The 9,799-nt window shown below is 37.9% G+C and overlaps 2 protein-coding genes across 5 annotated transcripts in view; both read left to right on the top strand.

Annotated features, from left to right (window-relative positions):
- Positions 1–7,821, top strand: part of elp5 (elongator acetyltransferase complex subunit 5) — a 9,874-nt gene extending 2,053 nt beyond the window's left edge. The window contains exons 4-8 of the mRNA XM_037676173.1: positions 2,762–2,973; positions 4,578–4,753; positions 5,054–5,149; positions 7,268–7,368; positions 7,479–7,821. Coding sequence (XP_037532101.1) covers positions 2,762–2,973; positions 4,578–4,753; positions 5,054–5,149; positions 7,268–7,368; positions 7,479–7,587 — 694 coding nt within the window. The 3' untranslated portion in view covers positions 7,588–7,821. The remainder of the gene's footprint in view (positions 1–2,761; positions 2,974–4,577; positions 4,754–5,053; positions 5,150–7,267; positions 7,369–7,478) is intronic.
- gps2 (G protein pathway suppressor 2) overlaps positions 1–9,799 on the top strand; it is an 831,114-nt gene that overhangs the window by 771,713 nt on the left and 49,602 nt on the right. The window lies entirely within an intron of this gene.

Here is a 9,799-nt window from a genome sequence, read left to right on the forward strand (position 1 = left end):
AGAGAACCACACTGCCAACAGAACCACACTGCTAACAGAACCATGCTTCTAACAGGACCATGTTTCTAAGAGAACCGCACTGCAAACAGAACCACACTGCTAACAGAACCATGCTGCTAATGGGACCATGATGCTAAAATAACCTCATCGCTAACAGAACCACACTGCTAACAAGACCATGTTGCTAAGAGAACCACACTGCCAACAGAACCATACTGCTAACAGAACCATGCTGCTAACAGGACCATGCTGCTAATGGGATTTTGATGCTAAAAGAACCTCACTACTAACAGAACCATGCTGCTAACGGGACCATGTTGCTAAGAGAACCTCACTGCCAACAGAACCACACTGCTAACAGAACCATGCTGCTAACGAGACCATGTTGCTAATGGGACCATGATGCTAAAAGAACCTCACTGCTAACAGAACTATGTTGCTAACGGGACCATGCCGCTAATGGGACCATGATGCTAAGAGAACCTCACTGCCAACAGAACCACACAGCTAACAGAATTACTCTAATAGGAACCATGCTGCTGTAGTTGTTTTTTTTTTCATGTTTGCTGTCTTGTTTTTGTATTTTTGTAGCATGTTTTGGTATTTCTTGTTGTTTTTGTGGCGAGTCGAGACAGTTCTTCTCGTCCTGAGCATTTCATTCCATTGTTGACCTTTTGTTGATCTGCATATGACTAAACCTAACCTTACCTGTGTTCAACAAAACTCATGTATGTGTCTCTGTTTTAACGATGGACAATTCCTTTCAGAAGAGCTGACTCAACTTTGTTAGATCTAGTGGTAATGTTGTTTTCATTATTTCACTAGCCTGTAAACACGTAGTGCGGACGGGCCTTAACGTTGAAATGTCTTTAAAACCCCACAGCTGAATTTCCACAAACTTGGTAAGAAACATCCTTCAGATGAGTAGTGTTGAACACAAATAGACAAGTCTAGTGTTAATGTTGTTTTTTTAATTGACTTTATCTACAAACACAAGTAGTCATGACCTTACTGTATGTTAAAGTGCATTAGCGTTGAAATGTCTTTAAAACCACACTGCTGAATTTACACACACTTGGTGAGAAGCATGCTTTAAGTGTGTGGAATTAAAGTTAGAGCATCTAAGTGAAATGTTACTTTTTTTTACATTATTTGCCTTTAAACAGGGGCCGTATGCAAAGGTGCAAATACAGCCGAGCTGTAACGGTTGTTGTAATCGAGCACTCTGGATTTGGGCAACAGTACGGTTTCAGACACCAGAGAAGGCTTTACATGTAACATGAACGGCCAAAACGCTACAGAAATGCTATGACTCAATGTAAAAATGGTGTGTAAACTAAAACTATATTTCTTTGGGTTTCTAGCCTAGATGAATAAAAGTTGTTTTGTAATAAAACTCGAGTTGAAGCTTGTTGTTAAAGTTTTAGTACCGGTGCATTTTTTACAACTTAAACGCACTGCTACCTGACTTATTTTGTAAGTTCCCTGCTGGTCACGCTGTCCAACAAGCACCCAACAGATGGAGTTTATATAATCCAACTTTACAGAGATCTTGAGTCGTAGCAGGCTGTGAGGTGAGTTGAGGAACCATCGTTGTGACTGCACTCTGGGCTGGAGGACACGTCTTTTACAGTCAAAGATTCAGCCAACATTAGCTGCTGGATCAGCTTCTTTATGTCAAGCACGCACATTACGGTCGACTTGTTTCGCTTCCGTGTGCTCGATGTAAGGCGTTCCTGAATTTTATGTCACTGTGTCACATTAACATATTGTTCAAGGCAACATTCTTTAGCTGGACGACTGTTGTGATGTTCAACTGCTTAATTACAGAAATCAAGGTTCTTTATTGTGATTCGCATCACACGTGGTACATGAAGTGGAATGAAATTGTGTGCTCAAGGTCCCAGTTACACCCAAAAATATAAAAAATATATAGTATAATAAAAAAAAGAGTATACAAGATCTAAGATATATGCTAAACAATAATAATGTAATATAATAAGGTGTATTAAACAGCAGCTTGAACATGAGTCTGTTGTGAGCAAATGGGTATGAATAAAGCGGCTCAAAGGCAAGAAATCAGCAGCATGGATAATCAGCAGCATGGATAAAGTGACATATCACCAGTCAAAGTGTCATTGCAGTGATTTTCCTGGTTAGGGATTTATGAGTCTTAACAGCTTCAGGGTAGAAGCTGTTCCTCAGTCTAGTGGTTCTACACTTAATGCTCCTCAGCCTCCTTCCTGAGGGGAGTGGGGCAAAAAGTGTGTGTGCTGGGTGAGTGGGGTCCTTCATGATGCAGGTGGCCCTCTTCCAGCATCTGGAGGTGTAGATGCCTGTGATGGTGTGGAGGCTGACTCCAACAGACTTCTGTGCAGCCTTCACCACTCTCTGCAGAGCTTTTCTCTCTGCAGCTGTGCAGCCCCCGTGCCAACATCAACAGGATCCCTTCACATTTTTCATCCTTCTAGACCACAAAAACAATTCCCTCGGTGTATAAAACATTTTTCTGAGTGGTCAAAATGTCAGGAAATAGGCAATAGTTTAATTTTATATACTGGTAATGTATATTTAAAGTACAGGTCATCTGGACGTTTTTTTTTGTTGAGAGATGTTTCGCCCTCAATCCGAAGGGCTTCATCAGTGTGAGGAGTCACAAACTGTTTTCCCCACTAAGCAGTACACTCCTACAGTGGACCAACCATTATCGAGCATGAACCTTGATATATTTAAAGGAAATTTATTTATTTCTCAATTTCAGGCTACACATTCACAATGCTTACTCAGATCCCCTTGGGTGGACCGAGCAGCAGGCGTTCACTGTTCACCAGTTCAATTTCAAGGATCTTACAGATCTGGTCAAACAAACGCCACACACCAAACCAGTGACGCTAATCATCGACTCTCTGTCGTGGATACTGAGGCACGTGACTCCACCTGCTGTCTGCAAAACACTCCACCAGCTCAGAAAAGGTGAACTATTCATTGTTTTGTTTTTACTTTTCAGCATCAAACACTCTCGTTTGTTTATTTCAATTTAGAGTAACAGTACTTTTTATCTAGTGCCCTAATGCTCACTAATGGTGTGCCACAAGGCTCAGTTTTAGGTCCCACTCTTTTTACAATTTATATAAATAACGTAAGTCAAAACATTCCTGACGCATCCTTACATCTCTATGCTGATGACACTGTTGCTTATTGCCGAGCTAACACAGTTACCAAGGTTTTCCAGCTTGTACACTCTGCATGTGACATCATTCAGTCAGACTTATTTCATCTCAAGCTGGTGCTAAATGCTGACGGAACCAAAGGGATGTTTACAAACAGAAAGTCGGTGCCAGCAACTCCTCCTCCTATCTTATCCATGCATGGTGTTCCTATTGAGTTTGTAGATTCTTACAAATACTTGGGAATTTTGGTCGATGCACATCTCTCTTCTAAGCTGCATGTTGAAATCTTGATAAAGAAACTGAAACTAAAACTGGGTTTCTTTTTCAGAAATAGATCTTGTTTAACTCTGAATGCCAGAAAACACCTTGTAACAGCTACTTCCAACCAGCCATTGACTTTGGTGACATTATTTACATTATTGCCCCTACCAGCTCCTTGCAGATGTTAAATGTTGTCTATCATGGCGCGCTAAGATTCATAACCGGTACTACCGTACCCATCACTGCACTCTGTACTGCTTGGTCATTTGGTCATCATTATCTACACGTAGGCTCTCACACTGGTGCATCTTCATCTATAGATCATTCCTTGGTCTGCTTCCTTCTTATATCTCCTCCCACATGTCACGCCATCAGTGCAGTTACAGCATGCACTTGATAAAAGGGCCTTTTCCTACCCTGCCCCTGCAACCTGGAACACCTTACAAAAAGATCTGAAGCTGTCCATCTTAATTTTGCTCCCACGGAGGAAGTCTGCAGACCTATCAGGGGGACCCAGCTGAATAAACATCGTGTCATCATTTCAGGACTCTTTGATTCGCTCTGGCTCTGTCCTAGGTCGACCTCGGCATCCCTCGAGAGTGTTGACGGATCTCACCAGAGGGAACTGACTGATCATTCCATTCTTATCAGAACTCCTACAGTGCCTCTAGAGTGTCCTTGACACGATCACTCTTGTAGTCTCCCCTCCCCTGTGGAACGTCTGCGTCACTATGTGCCTTTGTGCGGGGTGTTTTTTTCAATATCAGAATCTCTGTCCTCGGCCAAGGAGTGAAAGTTTGATAGGATTTTTTTTCCCTCTCAAAATCCTATACATGTGTCACTTTCATTACTTTTTGTCAATGTGATTTATCTGTGTAAATAAAGGCTGAATGAATTTCTTTAGGGGATTTTAAATATTTGATAAGGTCAATGGAAACATCAAAACAAATATGTCGTTTTTACTATTTTACCTTGTTTTATATGGCACATTGATTTATTGTTTTATAACACTACTTTTATTTTAATTGCATTTTTACTGTAGTGTATTGTCTGTACTTGTACTTTAAGGTTGAATGAATGAGTAAAGGTGTAAGATGATGCCGTTCTTCTTTGGATTGATGGTTTATTTTTGTGTGTGTTCACTAGGGGGGGCTGTGAGGGCTGTTATTGTGCTGCTGCATGCAGATATGCACCAGAAGGGCACTGTGGGAAGTGTCTGCCACCTGGCTACTTCACTCATCGCTGTGGCACCTGGAGGCAAACGAGATGAAGCCATGGCAAAAATAACAAAACGCTCAAAATCTGGAAAAGTTCTGCAAGACGTACGTAATATGCTGGTGTAGAGTCTCCTCTAACGAGCCGAATCAAAAGCATCTGGACTTTTTGTCATTTCTGTTGACGTTTTTGCTTATTTTTCACTTAAAAACTGACATAAAAATATCAAAATTACGACAACTTTTCAGTTGGGAAGTGAAAACGTCTTCAAGAAACAAGAAAATCCGTCTAGCTGCTTTCGGTCAGACTTGTTGGAAAATATAAACAGCGCTTTCACCGGGAATTATACGTTCGCGTTCCTGCTTTGTTAAAAATGTATTGATGGCGTTGGATGATTGTATTCACAGGAGGAGATGTTCAGCGTGAACGAGGATTTTACGGTCACCGTTCACAGCAAGCGCAGTATCCCTGAGCAGAGTTTGAACGACGGCGAGGACGAGCAGGTGCAGTTCAGCACGTGCAACTTAAACCTTTTCTGTGATACGCTGGGCGTTGTTAATAACAGACAAGCTCTGCTGTGGTTTTAGTGGGAAAAACATGATTTACTAAAAAAAAAATTCAGTTTTTGGTGTGTGGATCTGTACTCCGCAAAAAAAAAAGTTTGCAAGCTCGGTAATCCTGGTAGATAACAAGAAAAATGGTTAAATCGTGTCATCTGGACCTGTTTCTTTAAGTGAGAAACGTTTCGTCCCCCATCCGGAAGACAGACTATGACATGATTTAACCATTTTAGTTTTTTTATCTGTACTCAACATATGAAGTTTTAAAGAATGATCAAGTAAAAGCCTTTTTTCTGCCAGGCTGATGTCACTTTGTGTCCCAAAAATGACGACAACGTTGAAGCCGCTTTGTTAAACTGTATACTATTTATTTTATCCTGAGCCTGTTTCAGTTAAACTTTAAATGTGCACAAATAAGCTACAACTGTTTAGAAGAATTTCTAACCTTTATAATGTTTTTTTCTTTGGTAAATGGGATCACTCTCGCCACCTACTGGCAAGTTGCAGTATTTCAGTTTTTAATTTTAACAATGTCGATGCAAGTTTATAATAATTTTTATTTGTGAATGACGAAAAAAATAATTTTAACTAGGGAAATTGCATTTCCTGCGAAAATGCAATGTGAATGCTTATTGCTGAAGAACTTGCTGATAAATAACTGAAATTAGCTAAAACATGCGGAAATGTAGCTGAACTGGAAGAACAAGCATAAATTAGCAGAAGAAAATAGAAATAACACATATTTGCTGAATTAGGTTTAAATAAGCAGAAAGAGCACAAAAATGAGAAAATTAGCTAAAAAAAAGCTGAAATTAGCAAACATACAAAATTAGCTAAAACAGATGAAATTAGCAACAACAAAAATAGATGAAAAGTAGCTGAAAATGCAGAAAGAACCTTAAGCTACTAGAAGGAAGTGGAAAGAGCTGAAATGAGCTAAAAAATGTGGAATTAGCCAAAAAAAGAAGCTAAGATTAACATAAAAACAGCTAAATAGTACCTGAAAGAGCAGAAAAAACTGAAGGGAGCATAACAAGCACAAATTAGCATAAAGAAGTTAATTAGGTTGAAATTAGCAAAAATTACAAAGTAAAACTTGAATTTATCTGAAAACAGCTAAAATTTGCTAAAAATGTAGATGAAAAGGTAGAACATGCATAAATTAGCATAAGAAAGAAAGAACACATATGTTTGCCTAATTTGGCTGAAAGAAGCAAAAATGATCACAGAAATGGGGAAATTTTCTGAAAAAAGCTGAAATAAAGAAAGAAAAAAAAACCAGCAGAAAAGTAGCTAAAAAAGCGGCTAAAAACAAAAATTACAAGAAGGAAGTGAAGAGAGTGCACTTTTGCTGAATTGGGCAGAAAAAAGTTGAAATGAGTGCAAAAAATGTGGAATTAGCTGAAAAGGCTTAAATTAGCATAAAACCAGTAGCTGAAATAGTAGAAAAAGCAGAAATTTTCAGAAATAAGCTGAAAGGAGCATAACAAGGTGGAATTAGCAGAAAGAAGTTAGAAGAAGCACAAAAATGTTGTAGTTAGCAGAAAGAATCTGAAAGAGCACAAAACAGCTGAAAAAACAGCTGAAATTAGCTGAAATAAAAAAAAAAAAAATTGCCCAAGGAAGCTGAAAGAAGGTGAACCAGAACAAAATATGAAAGGAGCAGTAAAAGGTTGTAAACAGATCTAAAGATTTGAAGGATGGAAAATGAACTTAATTCATTTCCTATTAGCAAAAACAAGTCAGAAAAGGCTAAATATTTCAAAAAGCTAAAGTTGCACCAACAGCAAAAGTCATAGCACCCTTCTTCTGAACGAGCTGAACATTTTGTTGTTGAAATAGCACAAACATTGTGGAACGTGAAAGATGCCGAAAAACGTACAGAAGGAAAATGCACCATTATAGTTTATTATACTGTATAGTTTATTATAGTGTATTATAGTGTATAGTGAATAGTATATTATAGTATATTATAGTGTATTATAGTGTGTCTAATATCCAGAGTTACTCGTCTGAACAGAGTATGAACAGAAGGCATGACGGGACAACATCTTTTGACAGGTGGACCCGACAGCTGACCTGACCTTCAATCTGCGATTGTCCGACTCTGAGCTGGAGGCCAAGAAGAAACTAACACTCCCGTTTGTTTTTAGCAAAGAGAAGTTAGCAACTTTTTCAACAACCTGTATTTATAAAGTGCCTACATTTCTTCTTTTTTCTTCTTCTTTTAAAAAAAAATAAAACTTAAAAAACACATTTTTTCATGTTACAGGAAAACAGCTCTGCTCTGCCCAGGGCCGGGTTCAGGGCGGATTGTTTACGAGCCGGATGCCAACGATGACTATGACCAGGAGGATCCTGATGATGACCTTGATGTTTAGTGTTCCACGTTCTAAAAGCCGAAGATCTACTGGATGTTCTCTGTCCTGCTCAGCACGTCATTTACAGTCCAGGATCTTTCTTTTGTGCCATCTTAAAGAGCTTTCAAAGTGTAAAAAAAAAGTCCTGTATTTAATAAAAATCACCTCAGTTTTACAGAAATGCTTTTTTTTTTTACCCTCAGATCTTTTGGTTTTAATTGTTCAGCTTTTCGTACAATAAATTGGTAATTCAAACACTTCGTATTTAATCTCTTTATTTGTTCTTATCTTAACGAGATCCTGCAGCTTCAAGGAGCTTCCTTTAGGGTGTTCAGCCTTAGAGAAAGGGTGAGGAGCTCCGCCACCAGGAAGAGATCAAGTAGAGTCGAGTCAATTAAAATGGTTCTGGCATCTGATTGGGATGCCTCCCTTTGGAGGTTGTCCAGGTACATCCCACTGGGAAGAGGCCTTGACCCAAAACTCACTGCAGGGATTGTGGATCTTCACTGACCTTTGGGATCCCCAGGAGGAGCTGGAGAGTCACCAGAGAGAACTGACCATGAATAAGCAGTAGAAGATGAAGACAGGCTGACAGTTTGGTGATAAATATGAATTCTCAGAAATAAATGTTGCCTTCGAGTCAATTTTGTTTTGAAAAAAATATATAAAATCTAGTACAAGAATTTTTTGTTCCTACAGGAACCATGGATGTCTCAAATCAACTTTTCCACAAATCATGAGATTTTTCAATCTCGTCTCATCTCACAGATTATCTCCTACAAATATTTAATCTTTGGTGCTTTTCATGGAAAGATGCTGCTGAAAGATGAAGCAGTAGAAGATGGAGATGAACAGCATTCAGTACACAATACCTTGAGTTTATATTTCATTTAGTTGGGGACTGCCTTTAAAGGCAGCACCTATTATTATCCACCTAACAAAGAGTTTCTTAACTTTATAACTTACTCTTCTGTCAACATTAAAGAGACCCGAACTGCAACATGTACCCCCACAAATGTTACATCAAAACTACTGGCTCGGCGCCGTGATGTGTGTTATTACTTTTATTGGAATTTCAAGTTACCACGATGACGTAATTCCCAAACAAAGATGCCATTTTCCTAATTCAAAAAGTCTGTCAGAACTCTAAAATGGGCGCCACGCGGGAGTCCCCATCCAAGTTTCTCCAGGAACTTTCTAGTTGTTTATATAATGCCAAGTCAGTAGAGAAGTCTGACATCTTAGTTTAAAGCTTTGGCATGTAAGGCAGCGAGCATGCATTCCTTTACGGTGCTGCTGCTCTTGGGTCAAGAGCCTCTGTACTTGAGCCAAGAGCAGCAGGCTGGTTGTACTCAAGGTCACAGTTACATCCAACAAAAATATAAAATGTAAAATAAAAATGGTAATAAGATCTAAGATATACTAAGATATCCTCCATGGCACACTTTTACATTCATTCATTCAAACTTTATTTATACAGTTTAATCCCACTGAGTCTCGGGGACTCATTTACAAGAGAGGCCTGAATTTTTAACAAAGAGTGATGACAACTGTGGATAACAACGACAACAATAAACTAAAAAAAAAGAGGCATACAAATTTATATTTCTTTTTAAATGATTATCAGGTTTGTTTCCTAACAATTTAAATGATTTATGAAAGTGTAAAACAAATAAAATATTTGCAACAAATCTCTATAATATGGAAGCCCATATCTGTCAATGAAAAGAGACAAAATGTCCAGTATTAGATAAAAAGTTATCATTTCAACTTTTGAAAGTCGTAATTTTGACTTTCAGTCATAATTATGAGATACAAAGTCAAATTTTCAACTTTCAAATTGATAATTATGAGATAAGTCATAATTTCAATGTTCAGTTATAATTTTGACTATTAAAGTCATAATTATGAGATAAGTCATAATTTCAACTTTAAGTCATAATTTCAACATTTAAAGTCATAATTATGAAATACAAGTCATAATTTCAACTATCGAAGTGATAATTTAGACTTTCAAAGTCATAATTTTGACTTTTAAAGTCATAATTTCAACATTTAAAGTCATAATTATGAAATACAAGTCATAATTTCAACTATCGAAGTGATAATTTAGACTTTCAAAGTCACAATTTTGACTTTCATAGTCATAATTTTGAAATTTAAAGTCATAATTATGAGATACAAGCCATAATTTTGACTTTCAAAGTCATAATTTTGACTTTTAAAGTCATAA

The sequence above is a fragment of the Nematolebias whitei genome, chromosome 1, assembly GCF_014905685.2.
Source record: "Nematolebias whitei isolate Nwh7 chromosome 1, NemWhi1, whole genome shotgun sequence".
Lineage (NCBI taxonomy): Eukaryota > Metazoa > Chordata > Actinopteri > Cyprinodontiformes > Rivulidae > Nematolebias > Nematolebias whitei.